General features: G+C 41.7%; 1 protein-coding gene across 2 annotated transcripts in view; it reads left to right on the forward strand.

Moving 5' to 3' along the window:
* The window catches only part of ALPK2 (alpha kinase 2), a 77,454-nt gene extending 63,711 nt beyond the window's left edge, over positions 1–13,743 (forward strand). For both annotated transcript variants that reach the window (XM_030468053.1, XM_030468052.1), the window contains 8 exons: positions 240–387; positions 781–908; positions 1,015–1,050; positions 3,047–3,321; positions 3,445–3,533; positions 4,494–4,711; positions 6,529–6,577; positions 12,689–13,743. In XM_030468053.1, the coding sequence (XP_030323913.1) occupies positions 240–387; positions 781–908; positions 1,015–1,050; positions 3,047–3,321; positions 3,445–3,533; positions 4,494–4,711; positions 6,529–6,577; positions 12,689–12,923 (1,178 nt within the window). In that variant the 3' untranslated portion in view covers positions 12,924–13,743. The remainder of the gene's footprint in view (positions 1–239; positions 388–780; positions 909–1,014; positions 1,051–3,046; positions 3,322–3,444; positions 3,534–4,493; positions 4,712–6,528; positions 6,578–12,688) is intronic.
* The last annotated feature ends 4,379 nt before the right edge of the window (positions 13,744–18,122 follow it).

Consider the following 18,122-nt stretch of genomic DNA (forward strand, 5'->3'; position numbering starts at 1 on the left):
CTTTCCTTGGATCCTATTCCATACATTCAAAATCCATATGCATTGAAAACATTTACATTGACTGTGTGGGGTACTGAATCAGTCCTCTAAAACCTCAGTTTCTGCATCAGAAGAAATCATAATTAATTACCAGTGTTGTTAGATTCATATTCTTAACATCCAGATAATTCTGAGATTGATCTAAAAGGACAGAATTATATCATTACCTTCTAATCCTAACCTGTGGCTCTTCTTTCAAGCTCCCAAGCTGCTGAAGCAAATCCAAGCAGAGTTGTTCCCAGACTGCTCTGGAAATATTAAGCTATGCTGTCAATTTGGTGACATTCATGGTGACTCCACCATTACATGGACTAAAGATTCCAAGTTACTAGCTCGACTCCAGAGAAGGTGAGTGAATGTTTCTGAAGGAGCAGAAATAAAGCAAAGGAACAGAGAAAGCTGAGTGACAAGTCAATACTGAGGAACAGCACACAATGCTTTGGGCTTTCATGTGTTCATACTTCATGTATTTGGCCCTGATATTGATGGGAATATTAGAATGCCTTTTGATTTGTGTGTGATTTGATTATTTTTTAATTTAGCTGAGGTAGTTTTCTTTCTGAATGTGTTAGGATCACCTATTGTGAAACACATAAGAAAATATTCTGTCTGCTTGCATGGCATTTGAATCAGTCTTTGCAGTGAGGACAGAAATTCCAGGGACAGGAAGAGAGCTATATGGGATAGTTGGGAAAGATCTTTTAAAAGTATTCATGTGGAAAATTAACTTTTTTTTTCCAGTGCCCAGGATGACTCTCCTGTCTCTTTGGCTATAGCTAAAGCCAGTAACAAAGACCAAGGAATGTATTATTGCTGCTTGAGCAATATCTATGGAAAGGTGACTGCTGAGTTTAATCTGACTTCTCGAGGTAACTTCCAGTTTCTAATTTTGATAAATCATCACAATGGCAGTTGCCATTCCTTCTTCTTTTTTTTTTTTTTTAACTAAAAAAATATCTGTTTGTTTTCTTGTAGTACTGGAACATCTCTCAAGTTTTCAGAATTGTGAAGGTGAGTACACACATCTGCTTGAATGTGTGCTGAGATCTTTTTTTCTTCTGATTTCCAAATAGAACAAAGAGTGGAAAAATACAACCAGGCTGAGACATTTTGACAGTTATCCCATGGCAAACTATGGGAATCCACTGAATTACTATTGTGGTTTTCTGAGCTGTGTTTCCCATTTTGCACTCACCTTTTCTGTACCATCAAAGGTGAAATTCACTTTAATTCATGGGAGTTTCATTGGTGAAATACCCTCACATCAGGTGGAATGGTTTGTCCAGGCTGATGGAGTACTCACCATGACAAACTATTGATTGGAACTTGACATTTAACTTCGTGTTAGCTTGGTCCTTAGCACAGTGCACCAGTGGACATTGAAACAGCATCACATCACAGGGAGGCACAGACAGACACAGTACTGAGAGCAGGAAAACTTGCCAGTGGTGGGTGAACACATGGCCTTGGCAAGTTGCCTGCCACGTAACTTTATTCCAGGAGAAAAACAGGCATGAAGATTTGGAATCCTTTCCCCATATGTTAACTTGTGTTTAATCACACAGCACGTCTTGCTGTGCTGCAGCTAAAGATAGCGCATTGCACATTGGCTTATCAGTTCTGGACACACTGTACTGATAGAGTTCTTCAGTTGGCCAAATTGATTTTTCTTCTTTTTCTAGAAGAATAAAAGTAAATGTTTAGTTCCTTGCAAAAATAAATACAGGAGTTTTTGTGTAACAGCACTGAATAATTTTGGATCAACAGAATTTTCGGTGGAGTTAAGGAGCCTTCTGTTCCTAGCTTTAAATGTGCAGTTTCCTCTGTGCTTCAAAGAGGCAATAGCATACAGAATCTAAACCAGAGGAAGCTACAAAGGGAGCTGGAAGGAATTCACTGCTGCATAATAGATACTTTTCATTCTCTCACGTATGTTTTTCTCTGGTGTTCCTTGAAAGGTTATGATTAGAGAGTCTTGAAGTGCAGTTAGAATTTTTTGGTTTCTCTCAATGCTTATCCTTATTTACATCTTTTTCCCCTTTATTCCAGTGATCAACTAAAAGGGTGAAATCCATAATCCTGATTGAGTTTAGGCATAACAAACCTAGGCACACATTCTTATGCTACTGGCACTTCAAAATCCATAAGTAGGGGGATAAGAGGAATATTACTGCATCAGTTTCTCCTGAATATAAAGATCACTAAAATGAATGTATTTACTTTTAGCTTGGAACTTCACATGGTCATTTATACAAATGTGGTTCTTATTCAAAGTTACCAATGAAATAAAAATCTTGCTGTTTTCTTCTGTCTTTGCTAATGAACCTGTTCTTAAGGTGGTGTTTGCCAGATTGAAAAGAAACAGTTTACCATGCCTGCCTGCAGCACTGGAGCTGATGCAGTGAATGTGGCTGGTGCTGGGAAAGGCATGTGTCCCTTGTGGTCATACTGGATAAGGACCAAGACCTCTTTCAGTTGAGTGCCTCTATGAACACATTGGCATAATCTTTCCTGGAAAACATTCCAAGCTGAAAGCTAAAACAAGCTGTGGTTAAACCAGTGACTTGTGGCTTTTCTGAAAAGAGAGTCTAGCTTCAGAAGAATGTTCTCTGAGCACACTGGGCACAGAGCTATGTTCTACATTTTAATTCCTATCTACATACACAGCTGCACAGTAGCTTATTACTCTCTCTGTCTTCCCAAAAATGCAGAGTTGGCAGGATCTCTTTATTCCTGTAATGCCTCTTTAGTTCTCAGTCAGTTTGCCTTCATGTTAATGAAGCTGCAGTTTACAAGAACAGATTTTGTGATCTGTACCTCTGTTTTTGGTGTGTTGCACTCTGAGTTCTCTCCTTATGAGCCTGCCTGGCTTTAAGCAGCAGGGGCAACAAGGTGCATTTGGAGGAGCAGAGTCCCAGCCCCACGTGAGGCACACATTCAATTTCCAGTGAGCATTTTCTCTATGGAGAAATGCATTTGTGTAGAACAAAGTGGTATTGTATTTCAGGTGTGGAAGAAATTGAATTCAAGCAGCTCATGTTTGGAGAAGATTTCATCAGTGACAGCTATTTTGGTGGGAACCTGCATGGAATAATAGCCACAGAAGAGCTTCACTTTGGGGAAGGCATGCACCGGAAAGCTTTCCGGACTAAAGTGATGCAGGGCCTTGTGCCAGTGTTCAGCCCTGGCCACCTCTGTGTTCTCAAGGTGCACAATGCTGTCACATATGGGACCAAAAGTAAGGATGATCTAGTCCAAAAGAACTACAAGCTAGCACTGCAGGTAAGCTTGCCTTGCCCTTTGTGAACAAGAATCATGGGGAAAAGCTGTATTGCAAATATTTGAACTGATGATCTGTTAAATGTTTTAAGTAATGTTCTATAAGTATGTTTGGTTTTAACACAGGAATGCTATGTCCAGAATACTGCAAGAGAGTATGCAAAGAGATATGCAGCTGAAGCTGAATCTTTGGAAGGCTTTGGGGAAGTACCAGAGTAAGTATATACATATAATACATATCATATACATGTACATATATGCACATATATATTGTACAATGGCACAGCTGCTCACTGACTTATAGGAGTAATTACTGAAGAGGGAGGAATCCTGAGAATGGTGTTACAGCTGGGGTCATGACCTAAATAATGAGTATCAAGGTGGTGAGAGAAATTCCGTTTCCATTACAGAAGGATAGTAAGGAGTAAAGACAGTAAATAGCAGGCAGAAGGCATGATTTTGATATAAATTCAGAGGCAATTAGTGACGTTACTGAAGTAACACCAGGAGGTGATACTACTGGTATTATCTAGTAACAGCAGGAGTGAATAAGTCAGGCCTTCTAACTTTCTATTAAAAATGAAATCTTGAGAGAAAGCATGATTATTCTGAAGCTGGTATTAAGTCACTCCTGAGGCAAGTTTTCTACGTACAGAGAAGCTTAGGCCAGAAGGCTCAGTCCTCATTGAGCTTTGTATTTTCATTATCAAAAGTGTTTGCTAGTTTTGGACATGTCAGCTTTTAGAAATGTTGTTTGAGAGACCCTCCCCTTGTATTGCTCTTTGGCAAAGCTCTTTCTGGGGTGGGTCAGGTTTGCAGGTGCTTAGTGTCTCCCAAAGACTGAATCCTGTATCAGTCAGCCTGAGCAGCTAAAGCAGTGGTACTCCCAGGTAAGCAAGCACCCTGTATTGTGCAGAGTTTTTGGGAGGTAGCAAGCATACTTTGAAAAAGTTTATGTCTGAATAAGTAATCCAAAGAAATAATCACATAGAAGATAATGTGATTATATTCTAGAACTACTTAGAAGATCCTGGTCTTTTTCCAGGTGTCTCCTGTCTTGGTTTAGACTTGATATCTGTTCATTCAGTCTCAGATCACTGCCTGCTTTATCTGTTTCTTGCTCCTTCATTGACAGAACTTTCTTGATCTTATTAGTTTTTATCCCTTGCTTTCAGGATCATTCCTATTTTTCTTGTTCATCGCCCTGCTAATAACATCCCCTATGCGACAGTGGAGGAGGAGCTGATTGGGGAATTTGTGAAATACTCTGTCAGGGATGGCAAGGAAGTAACTTTACTGAGAAGAGACTCAGAGGCTGGCCAGAAGTGTTGCACCTTCCAGCACTGGGTCTATGAGAAGACCAATGGGAACTTGCTTGTCACTGACCTGCAAGGTGAGTTGTCTGAATGGGGGCAGTATGGGGGCAGTGTATTTCCTATGATAGAGGCTGGTGAGCACTCACAGTCAATCCCTGCAACTGCAGAACTTCAAGAGCCTTAGTTCTGAGCAGTGTGCTTGGCTTTCTGTGTGCTGCTCCTTCCCTCACCTTGGGATGGGCAGAGTCTTCTCCAGAAGAGCAGACAATTCCCTGGCCCTCTGCCTGTTTTATGCTCTGTCTCATACAGGTCAGAATAAAATATAGGAGAATTAGAATATTTTATGAATAGCCTCTTTTAAGTGCACTGTACTTATTTGTGGGAATAAATAGGGGACAGAAAGACATTAATTAAATGCCTACCATGGCAGCAGGGCATAAAACATAAACCTATGCAGTATTACCCTTACCTAATCAGCAGAGAAAGGTAGTTTTTACCTAGTTTATTATAAGAAGACAGTTCATAAAAGCAAAAATAAATCTAACACTCTTCACTGGAGAGTTATTCTTCTGAATGCCTCCCTGGTAAATCAGGGCACGCTCTATGAGTCTGGTTTATTGGTCCACCTCCCAGAGGTTTATGAAATGTCTTGAGAATTAAAGACCCCAGTTGTTAATCCTAGTTTTTCACTTTTTCTTATATTTAAGTCCTTATCAAGAAGCTCTCAGCAGTGGAATGCTCCACATTCAGGCTAGGGCTGGAGAAGTACATTTCTTCAAAAAAAGAATGGGAATTAAATGCCTTCATTGCATTTACTAAATGCTGCCCCTCTGCTCCCATGGGTGTGACTCCCCCTCACTGCTGAGATGCTGGCCTGCACCCAACACAGCCTGCACAGATGTATTTGAGACAGCAAGGCAGGGCCTTGTTAAAAGAAACCAAATAAAGGTGGAGTCTTAGAAAATACTCCATATTCTTTAACAAGAGAAGACAGGAAAATTACCAACAACACATCTCAGCAAGACCCCTAGAGTAATTTAAAGGGAGAAAACCCCCCAGAATCATACCCTGAGGGAAGCACAAAAGCAAAAACGGTATCTGAGCCCCTGTTAATTTTTGCTGCCACAAAGGACAATATACCTGCTGCTGCTGAAGAGAAACATCCTTCCTCTTCTGATCGTCTTCTCATTTGGCTGCATTTTTCGGGGATACCAGTTGAGATTTCTGAAGATATTCTCCAAGGAAAATGGTCTTGAGACCATAATTGTCCTGTACAGAAAAAAACTGAACACACAGGAATGGGTTTTGCTTATAAACAAGACAACAAAGGGACAGGTCAAAACCCCCAAGTTTTTGGAAATACTGAGTGAGAAAGAGATTTTGAATCTCTCACCCAAAAATTAACAGGAAATTTGACTGACCTGTTGCTATTTGATTAGCAAAGCAGATATGGGATTCCTACTGATACACATTGTAGTCCAAGTTTGCAAAGCACTGAAACCATGAGGCCCGTTAATCAATATACCCATCTCTGGGCAGGTGCATACACAAAAATGTTGTGTGTTTCTCAATATGCAGTCATCTAAGGGTAACTCCTCCTTTCCCTCTACTGGCTGTCTACACAGGAAGCAAACGATGCTCTCATTCATCACCTTGCTGTCTGTGAACTGCTGGTGTGAGGCTGACTTGTAGAGACTGCTAGTGACACAGAGCATAAATGTCTTGGTTTTGACTGGGGCACTTTAAGATATGTTGAAAAAATGTTGACAAATAATTAAAATTGTGAATCAATAAATAATATTTAATGTCTCTATATGTAGAAATCTTGAATATTGAAGGTATTCTTAGAAATTCTAGTATAATATAAGCTCTCTGTTTCCTTCCTGCCTTGTAGGTGTAGGAATGAAGTTAACTGACGTTGGCATAGCAACACTGGCCAAGGGGTGAGTGAAAAATTGTTTCTCAACAGCATGGCTCTGCTTTACTCATCTGTCTCTTCACCGTGTAAATATGCTGGGGGAGGGTGCACTGGAAATTTATTCTTGTTTTAACTTTGCAAGGAAACAATCCTTATCTGACTCCTTTAACTTATTTTGTTCATATCTATGGGAGCCTGCCTATAAGGGAAACATATTTATTTTGCTCTGAAAGAATGAGGTTATGGCAGACTGGGCTTTGATTTTCCTTTGTGCCTCCCTTTAAAAAGGCTTAGTCAGAGGGCATTTCATGAGTGAAATCAAAGTCTCTGGTGACCTACAAGCAAATAAGGCACTTCCCTTGGTGCTACGTTAGCTGGAGGAAGGTAGGGCTGAAAATGCAGGGCCAACACTGGTTCTAGGCTGGGTTGCAATGAGAGGCAAGGTGTTTGTGCTGTCCAGAGCTTCTAACCATGGAGGAAATCTCAAAGCCAGGATGCTGCTGGAGCCAGAGTTCCAGATGGGCTTGCACTCACTAGCACCTGCCCAGCAAATGCAAAGGCAATGTCAGTACCAATACCTATCTGTCCCTACCACAAGATCCTGCTGCCAGTAGCTGAGGTGACCCTTCTCCCCTCTTACTCTTCCACTGGAAGAAGAGAGGTTGTCTACCACAGTCCTCTGGGAAGAAGATGTTCTGAAAGGGGACGGAGTTTATATTGCCCTTTTTGCAAGGAATTTAAAGGGATGGTGCAGGGACTGCATGAGAGAACACACCTGAAATCTCCTGCAGCCAGCAAAAGTACCACAGCTTTGGAGTATGCATTTATGACACAAGCTTTTATAAAGACTCTTTTCTCAGTTTGGAATGATGTGAGTTAGCTTTATAGCAGGCAATGACCATAAGCTTTTCTTGAGCTTGTGTTCTTGTTAGCTGCATGGATAGCAGGAAGATGTTTGTTTAGCTTTGTATAGGCCCCTTACCTGATAAAAAGGAAATATGTTCAGGGATTTGATTGTATCTCTTTCCCATTTCTCTCAAAAGCAGAAATTCTGAGCTATAGCAAAGGATCTGTTTATAATATTTATAGAGGCCTATTTCCTAGTAGTTTTGCCATGGCTTCAGGTCTTTCTTGGGAGACTTAAGTGTGTGTGTAAAGAAACAAGCCCTTAATGGTCTCACTTTCTTCCATTTCTAGATTTCTGTTAATTAAAGCTTCTAGTTATACCCTAGTATGGACCTACTTAAGTAAATAATATATTATGCAATTTTTATGATTTTAACTCTATTTTTAGGGAAGGTACAACACTGATTTTTTTGTGTAATTGGCTGTAGAAATTCCCAGTTTCCTGCCCCAGTCTTTGCAGTGGTGATGATCCCACTGATGACAGACAAGTCCTCTGCCTCCAGTTCTTCTGAGCCTGGGCCAGTCATATCAGGGCACACCAAAATGTACTTGGGAAATGCTTCTGTAATCCTTGATGAATGGAAGAACATCCATGTTGTTCCTGGTTGGAACAAATAGAATCCTAATTTCACTCTATGATTGAACTTGTGATCACAGAGAAAAAAAAAAGAACTGAGAAAGAATCCATCTCCCCCCTCACCCTTGCCATGCTCTGTATAGTATCATTGAGTGTTCAAATAACCTAGTGACATAGTACAGGCTGTTACTGATGAATCTGCAAAAGCAAATATGGCAACTGTCATCAATTATTCATGGCCATTATTTATCCTCCAGTGTTTCTTACAAAGCAGGCACAATAACCACTATATATTAAAATTTTGTAACTATATTCAGCCTTGCTTATAGCTGTTAATGATTTGTTGGGAGTCCAGGCTCGTATTCTGAGCCTGAACAAACATGCCTGGATGAGTATTTATGTATCCTTTGTCCTCAGATTTCTCCTCCTTCCTGTAGAGGCTGTGGAGAGATTGATGTATTCAACAGTTAATACTCTCCAGAGCAATTCTTATCTTTTATCCTTTCCATGTCTGTTCTGCCGGTGAATTAGAAACCAAACGGACCCAAAGCAGGAGGTCATTTATTCTATGTGCTGAAGTGTCTGCAGTGCAGTTTCTGTCAGTAGAGGGCGAAGCCTAACCAGAAACCGAAAAGCCTAGCAAGTAATTTTAGTGTAGCCACTGGGGTGCACCAGAGTCAGGCGAGCTAACTTTTACATGAGGGATTGAGAAGATTCTTCGAAGAACGTAAACAAAAATAACACAGCACAGTGACTAACTTCTGAGTGCAAGCAGTGAGCCAGCTCAGCAGCTGTGCCCAGGTGCCCAGGTGTTTATAAAACATGCTAAAAACAGAGATGAAGGAATCAGCAGCATAGTGCCCCACAGTCATGATGATAACAGGAGTGCTGTTTGCCAGATGTGGATCTGAAATTTTGTGTGGCCTCAGGGCACTGAAAGATTTCTTACTCAACACGGCAGCAAGAGGCATTGGGGAGTTAAAGTGTGGGGAAAAACCCAACATTCCCTATTCAGAGTGAAGGAAGATATAGTTTGGGTCAACCCCTAAGCTGTCCAGTTTGGGGATGGAATTCTGTCTGAGTGTTATTTATCAGCCATCTATGTAGTCAGCGAATGAATAGTGCCTGCTGTGCAAGGTAGCAGACTGGTGTTTTTCAGGGCTTGGAATGGTCAATAGTTGTGTGTTACTGAACACAAAACAAAGGAGATCCATGGTGGACTGCACAGTTTAGAATCCATTCACTCAGGGAGACCTTTGCCCCGTTACAGATAACACAAGCTAAAGCAGTGCAGGTCTCTCATTAGGTCTCTCCAGAACAAATGATGCCATCTGGAAGCACACAAGGGAGCTATATGGAAGCAGTGAGTAGCTGGGAGAACTCATCTGGAAACTTTGGTCTCACACCTGTAGATCAGTTTTTCTATGGGCAGCTCTGAGGCTCAGGGCTGTCTGCACACTGCAGAGCCAAACGAGGCTCATTCCTGCCTCTCAGCTTCCAAACTGGACAAGGAGTGTTACCTAGGCCACATCTGTAGCCACAGGACCAAATGCAAACCTATTATTTTAAGAGAAGTGAAATGAGGATTGCTTGGCTTAGGAGCAAAGCTAGCGTAATAAAAAATACGTTTTTAATATAAATGTTCTGTCTCCTGTTCACAAAATATCTATCTTCTTTTATTGCAAATATTTCTGGCATTTATTGAATTCCAAAGGTAAAATTAGTAAGCAGAGCATTCAGTTGTTCATGTCTCTAACTCATAGGATCCTCTGAGTAAATACTACTGTTTAGATGTTTAGATCTTTGTTTAGATGTTCCTTTAAAGAAGTACAGGAAGTGACAAATACCAAATACAGGTAGGAGAGCCCTTTAGGCAGACTTTTGTTTACTTCATATAGAAAAGTAGATTTTTTTTCATAGCTCAATTTATTAATTCCAAGATTATTTCCACAAAGAAGTGAGTATTATCAGACTTCTATAGCATGAGAAAGACGTATGAAGAACTTTCCTTTAGCTGCAGCAAAACGGCTACCTAAGAATAAAAAAGGAGAAGAAGAGAAAGAGCACACAGTCATTTTGCAGCTGAAATTAAAATAATCAGCAGTCGGTGCAACTTCTCATCTAGTTGATAGCTCTGGAGATAACATTAATATTTCTGCTGGAAGACACCTACACACAGTGCAGGAGAAACAAAGCCTCTCAATCAGTCTTGCAGCAGAAATGGAGAATATCAGATACCAGAGGAAGCACATGCTCCCTGGAGGCTGCCTGCACAGAGCCTCCTCACCTCTTCTCACCTCAGCAGCTCGCTCTGTGTGACACACACTGCTGTGGCATCCAGGGGTGACACACCAGGACAGTGGAAGGTGACAACAACAGTTGCTGCATCGGCACTCACAGGAAAGACCCAACACTTAATTATTATTAATGATAAAGTAATAGAAACATTCCAGTCTTAAGTTACTGCTCTTTGCTGGCTGTGCATTACTCTGCTTTAATGCATTTCTGGAATCAGGATCAATGCTTGATACAGAGAGATTCTCCTGCTGAGCAGAGCCATGTTTCCCTGTGGAACTTAGTTCTGTGGCTGTGTCTGGAGCGCTCCCCTGTTGGCTCGAGTGAAGGAGTGCAGGTATAAATTCTCAAGTGTTATTTCTATAAAGAAGAGAGAGAAAATGTCGTTGTATTGCAGAGCTCCAGGGTATAGTCCTGAAGGACCAATGACACTCCTCTTGAGCTTCCTTTGGGTAAACAAACACACACCGTCAAAAAAACCTTAACCCTTTGAGGTCCATCTGGCTTTTTCCAGCAAGCTAGCTGAGTGCCTTCTCTAGATAAGGGCAGACTTACTGCCTGTTCAGCTTAGAGAGTAACCTTCTCTGGTATGAACAGCTTCACATGACAAATCATGTCGAAGTACATTTGGAGCTTTATTTCATTGAAATACATATTTAACATCCAAAACCTCTGACCTCAGAAGAATCTGAAAATAAAATATTGGTATGAGAAGACAAAAAGGACTCCTAAATGCTTGTGATGAGAAAATTGAACTCCAAAGTTTTTCTCATTGGCATTAATCACCAGCAGAAATTTCATTCCTTAGAAGATTATGATCTGTTGTTCACCTTACAATTATCTGCAAAGTCTTCCTCATCATGGCTTCAGTAGCTTATCTGAAATGATTTAGGATCCATCCTCCATGGGTAGGCAATTGTGACAGTGTTAAAAAGCAGCAGCAAAATGTATAGATGACTTTCTGGTGGCTGTAAAGGGGACTTCCAATATGCTTTACCATTTTGGTATGTGTCTCAATAAGCCATAAATGTAATTTTTAACATGCACTAGAGAAACTTCCAGATTTGCATTATCCACCCAAGATATTTCTGTTCTCCTGGGGTGGAATTACAGATGCTAGGAGAGCATCTGAAGTTTCAACTTTTCCATTTGTCCTCTGTAGAGGAACACTTGAAATGCAAAATAGGACAGCTAGATACAAATGGTGGCAGATACCATCCCCTTTTGTTGAAAGGTATTTTGTTATATTTTTCACCACTGGCACCATTTTTTTTTTTTTTTTTTGTAGAAGAAATTTTCCAAGCTATGTTGAAATAAAGGTGCTTGTCCATCAGAAAGAGCTTGACCTTGTCAGAGCAGCAGTGTTTCCTATGCAATCTGCATGAAGAAAGAAGTTCTTTGGAGCAGTGTGTGATGAGCATGTTGTTTTAATTTCAGTGCTGAATCTTGTTTGCTTGCTTTTCATACAGTGATAAGTCACAGCTCAACACCTTAGGACATTGCATGTCCAGGGAACCAAGAGAGAGGGGTAGAACATGCACTTATTAAGATTGTTGAAAAAGGAGGGGAGCACCCTGGTCTTTCATCTCCCTTCTTCATCCTGGTAGCTAGACAAGAAAAACAACAAAACAAACAAAAACAAACAAACAAACAAAACCCCTGATGAAGCTTAAAAACCAGGCACCAGAAGGGATGTCAGCAGCCACGGCAGGGTGAGGAGAAGAGGAATGTACACGTCCTGCCTACTCGTGGGCTTTGCTTGTCTCAGTAGGAGACAGGGTGGTATCTTGGGAGCGGTGAAGGCTGGCTGAAACTGCCTTCCACAGGAATGCTTCTTGCATCCTTCTTCCCCAAGGGGCCTGGCTCCTGGGATCTTGTAGTCAAGCCTAGGGGAGGGAGGAGCATAGCACAGAAGTTGTGTTCATGTTTGGATAAAAACAGATTCCAGTTCTGACAACACCTTGTGTGGCAACCTTGCCTCTTCGGGTGGTTGAAAGAACTGTTAATGGAGGATGAGGTAGTGTGCATTTCATTTAGATATTCCTGAGACAAAGTCAGCCAGCAGACAATTATAGTCTCAGCTAAAAGAAATTAAAAATAATAGCAAGGACACAGGCCACTGAAACTATGCCTCTTTAACCCTTTTCCCTCTCTGCCACTACTTATTACCTGGTTTCCTTCACCTCTCAATGGCTTCGTTTGATTTTGTGTCACAGTCAGTGCTTAAAGCAGCATGAGTGGAAGAGACTTGCTTGATGTTTTCAAATTGCTTATGAGTCAACAATCATACTCTGCTTCCCTGTGCTGAAAATGCATCTTGAAATCCCATTTGGCTTTGTCTTTTCTTTGTTGCTACAGATACAAAGGTTTTAAAGGCAACTGCTCCATTTCCTTCATTGAGCAGTTCAGAGCCCTCCACCAGTGCAATAAGTACTGTGAGATGCTGGGGCTGAAATCTCTCCGAACCACTCATCAAAAACAGAGGAAAACAACAGCCATGAAAAGCAAAAATCTACCAAACTCATCAACTGTAAAGAAAACAGTGCCCAAGAAAGCAAGAGAATCTAGAGACTTCATTTCTTCAGAGCACTGAGTTGCACTGTCCCATCTTGTGAACTCTTCTCTCCAGGATATGTAGTAGTGATGGGCACCAGTGCCCTGGTGGGGAATAACTTTAGCCTTTTGCTTTTTCACATTATTTTGAAGTCATGTTGATGCTGATGCCAACAACAAAGAAAGGAGCTGATTCTATGGTCTTGGTACCTGAGACTTAACACCTGGGCAAGGTTTTGAAGACAAACTAAGCCATCTGCCTGGATTATCTTACAACCCATTGGTGTGTACACATTCTGAATCTTGGACATTGAGTGCACCACAGGTCACTGGAGTACATCTTCCCTTCTACCTGTCTGTGCCAGTGACCCTGTGGGTTCAGCTGCTATGTAAATGTCAATACATTTAAGATACAACTTCATAGAAGTTTTGTACAGCTTTGTTGCTCAGGCTGCTATAGAAAAACTGTTTTCCTTCCCAGATCTTTGCATATTGTAACCCTAGTATAATCCTATTTTTTAAGCTTTTTTTCTCTCACTTATGTGTCTTTTAATACAAGACTAAGCCATTCATGTTTGGATGTATCTGCCTTCTGCCCTCCCCTAGTTTAGATAGCATCTGTAAGGTTCTCACAAAAGTTCTCACATCAGCTTAAAGACATGCAGTCTTTCAATTCTCCATAGAATTCCTGGCTTTCTATGCAAGCTTCCTTGAATCTACAGTTAACCCCATGGCACAGTACTGTTATGTTTGCACCAGTCCTGTTGTGGGATGTTTGGAATCTGCGTGTTGCCGAACAGCCACTCTCTGAAATAAACCATTACACTGGGGAGCAGTTCAGTGCCTTGCAACATTTTCAACTAGAATACATACAGTGACTTTTCTTGGTCTCACAGAGTTGTTTTGTGAAGGAACAGGAACACTGCGGCTGCAGAGGGCCAGTACCTGTCTGCTAAAGTGTTATATTTTGTGCAAAATGCCTTGGCAGGGCCAGAACTGAAAAAAGGTAGTGGACCCCCATAGGGGGTAACTATGCATGTCAGAGGGCTGCAACAAGTTTCCTGGAGATGGAAGCTGAAAACCCAACCTGCAGTGTCTGTCACTGAGCACAAACACTGAGCATTGTCAGACTTCCTATCCCTCTGTGATTACTAAGTAACAGGTGGTGCCAGAAACCCATACCTGTGTGTAAGAGTCCCATCAGTGCTGAGGAAGATAAAAGCAATTTCAGACTAGGTTTTGCTTTGTATTGATAAGCAGTGGGTGCCAAATAAAGGGTAAACTGTTGGAAAGTGGCTGACACAAGGGACAGAAACTCATCTGACTGCAGTGTAGATGTGACATCTAGGGTTGTCATCCTGCATGGTTAGTGGAGGTCTTCTCAGTAGAATTTAGAGCAAAGTGCAGGTCATCTGAAGAACAAACACTAGAGGTAAGTTAAACTGTGCCAAAAAAGTGCCTGTGGCTCTCCATTGAGGGAAAAGGAAGCAGTGTCAGGCAGACATCTGCATTTTAAATTCCTACTGTTACATGGGATGCAGTTCTCCAGAGTTTTCTGAGGAACTTGAGTTTGTAATAGTTTTCTGCTGCCTTAGGTGGAGGAGATCAACTAGAAAATGGTATTGCAGAAATTAAGGTGGTACTGTAGTCCACGTAAAATTGAAGATATGGAAGACTTACTTGAAAGATGAATTTTTAAATATATGATGCCAAAAAAATGAGAAAACTTTGAGTGTGACTAAAATCTGGGTCAAACTGATACTATCCTTGTCTGGAATGATAGAGTGGCTAAGCTCAGATGGATTCTCTGCCCCATGGATGGAGCATTAATGAAGAACTCAGGCCACGTCCTGCTTATATTTCTGTTTTGGTGAATTTGACATTTTTCATTCATCTTTCAACTAGAAATCTGTACTGAAAACCTCATTTTCATTTTTTTGTTAATCTTGCCAAGTAAATGTGTACATGGAACATTATATAAAAACAACTCATCACATTTGGATTAAATGGGTGTACACCCAGCTAAAATGGATTCTTTCCTACTGTACAGGAGTTTATTAAAGGTATTTTGTTTGTTAATAGACATACTACATTGCTGGTGTATTACAACACTGTGTGAGTCACAATTCCTGAATTTCTGTCAGTGGAAAGTCAAACTGATGATAATAAGAAAACCTGACAATACACTGATGCAAAGCAGTCCATTTTCTGTAGTAGAACAAGAGCTTCAATTGCAATAATGCCATGTGATTCTGCTAAAATTCAGTCGTTGCCCTTGAGTTCAGCTGCATACACAACTACATTTAAATAATTACACAGTAATAGCCACCAAAAGTAGAAAATGCTTGACTGATTATCTCAGGTTAAAGCCATCTTGACAGTTTTAAAGCTGATTGCTCATTGGTGTATCTAAAGGCAGTGCAGGGTTCAGTCTTTGCCTTGTGTCTGTTTCCTTGTTGCCCCATCCTCTTTCACACTCTCTGAGCTGTCTGTCCTGCCCTCCTGTCTGACTTGGTTGGCAAGTAGGAACTCTTGCAGGGGCAGGAATACCTTGTCTATGCAGGTCCCTCTCAAAAACCTCCTCAATTCCTTACTGACATTTCTGTGTCAGGATATAAGGAGTTTAAAATTCAAATAGCCTGGTTCCAGGACACCAGAGGATGCAACTTTAGAAGGCAGCCAATGTATTTTGAATGCTGTGCCTTGAATGACTCACTTCAAGGAGACGTAAGATGGAAGACCCCATCAGAGGCCAGGCAGCACATTTCCCAGTCCACTTCTTATACCACACAGCAAGAGAAAATTGTATGAATTTTCAGAGTGACACCCGCAGCTTAACCTCACGTAACCTAACAGTTGACCACAGGGATGCAGCTCCATTATGCCCTAATTTCTCTTTTTCCTTTCTTCAAGAAACTCCAGTGTATCAAATACTTGTGTGGGTTTTTTAAAGGTCATGTTGCTCTGCAGAAAAGCCTCAGTAAAGAGCTTTTCATTTTTGAGTTTTAAGAGCACGGTAGTAAGTAAGTGATAGGGAGAGAGAATTAATCTACACTGCTATCCTGCCACAGAGCACCAGGGGAAGATTAGGAACTGCTTGCCTACATGTATGCTTGATTGAATATTTTAAATGGGTTTTCTTCAATAACATTGCAAGTAGAAGCTGGGGAGCCTGTACTGCCATTCCACCACTGGAGAACCAGCAGTGTTGATTCATGTTTTGCACCCCTAAAAGATGTGGAATAAGCTGTGATGACATTACTAATCATAGAGCTAGTCCAAAATGACAGACTTGATCTCCAGCTCTTTCTGTTGTTGTGTTTTGGATATTGTTCTCAGGCAAGAAGCACATGAGGCTTACTGAGTGAGAGGAGAGAAAAAGCATAAGATGTTCTTCAGATAAGGAAAGTTTCAGTGCCACTAATCAGGAGGAGTTCAAGCAAGACTGGTGCAGGCTCTCTAGAAAGCACTGCAGGCATGCTGAGGGAGGGAAGGCACTTCATTTCTTGCTCAGTCAAATGCTGAGAAGAAAAGTAGCCACTGCAAAAACATAACACAGAGAGCCCTGAAGGCAAGGCCACTTTTACTTTTCTCCTGCAAAGCCAGAGAAAAGAGAAAGGAATTCCAGCTCTCTTGCCCACATCTGCCCCCAGCTCACCTGCACAAGAATTCCCTCAGCTAGAAGCTTGTTCTCAGCAAAGACCTTTTGAAAAATAAGCCCTGATTATCTGCAGCTCTGCTGATTTCACTGTAAGTCTGCCATGAAATATCATGGCTGTGAAATTACTGTGATTTACTGAGTCTTGGACAGCAGGAGAATATTGGCTTGGGAGCCTTTCTGTTGCTGGATTCTGGCTGCATTTATGGGTGACTGAGGTTGCTTGTTTTGCAGCAGAGGCAGAACTGTGTTCCTTGGGGGTGTTAATGGCTAGTGGTCTTACAGATGCCCAGTCTGTGCCAGATGTTTTGGATCTGGCCCATTACATCAGTCTTTCCAATTTGTTTATTTGCTCTTTTCACACAAAGGATAGGGACCGACCTTGTGTTACAGGGCAGCCCAGTCCTCACCTTTCCCTTTCCACTCTTCACAAAGAACCTGCAGCCTTTTGCTTTTTCTGCAGCTAAAAGCTCACCACATGAACCGTGTTCACATTGTCCCCAACACAGCAGATGTGCCTTTGGTCTTGTGACAGCAGCACACTGGGGATCAGTTGGGAACTGCTTGTTTGTTGTGGTGAGATTTGTGCCCTGCACACAGCAGCACAGTGCATGGCAGCTGCATGTCAGTGGTGTGTAGGGCCATATCAAGGGACGTAGCAGGGATGCATTTGTCCTCAGGACGCAGCAGAAAGGCTCCATGGCAGACACCAAAAGTCTGGTACTGCTGCTACAGAAGTGTGTTTGAATGAGCTCCCAGTGCAGTGTAGGAAACATCAGAAGGGAAGCATAACATCAGAGTGTTTTTATCCATCCATTCATGCTTTATCTCGTAGCCAAGATTAAGATTTATTGTTCCTGACAAAACTGGACCAGGGAAGAGAAGGCTGATGGGTGCAATGTGTACTGGAAGGGTTATGTCAGGGAAGTGGCACAGCAGTGGATAAGCACCTGACATAGGCCTCTCCCAAGAGACTTTCTGTCTCCTGGGACAATGTGGAAGGGACCAGGAGCACAGGTGGTGATCTCTGCCTTCCCAGTTGGAGAAAGGGTTCAAGAAAAAGGGTGAGTGGAACGGGTGAATGAGTGTCTGTGTAGCTGGTGCCATGCTCAAGCTCTTGGCCTCCCATCTCACTTACTTGATCTTGCACTCACATGCCACTGTCACACTCCCACCTCACCTGCTCTACCATTGCCCCTGCTTCTTCCCTGTTGCTGTGCTTGATTCTTATTTAGGACAGCAGTGCTGGAAGGGGAAAAATACCAACAGCAAAAGGTTTATCTTTTTTCTGTAGCCAGTAAGCTTTATCTTCTTCCTTTTCCAAGAGCTGTTCTGCACTTATTTATCAGGAGGCTACTGGATTACCTGCCAATCAGCCACCTCTTATTTCTGTATCAGAGTCATGCTGGCATACGTGTTAAAAAGCTTATTTATTCCTCAGCATGATGGGAAAATGTATTGTTACAGTTCACACACTTTCCTGAACTGATGTCTTGTCTGCCAGTAGCTATTTAGTGTGATAATGGCGTTTGATACACTGGACACAAACACCATTGTCACACTCCACAGCTCTGGTAGTAG

This window comes from Calypte anna, chromosome Z (genome assembly GCF_003957555.1).
Source record: "Calypte anna isolate BGI_N300 chromosome Z, bCalAnn1_v1.p, whole genome shotgun sequence".
In the NCBI taxonomy this organism is placed as follows: domain Eukaryota; kingdom Metazoa; phylum Chordata; class Aves; order Apodiformes; family Trochilidae; genus Calypte; species Calypte anna.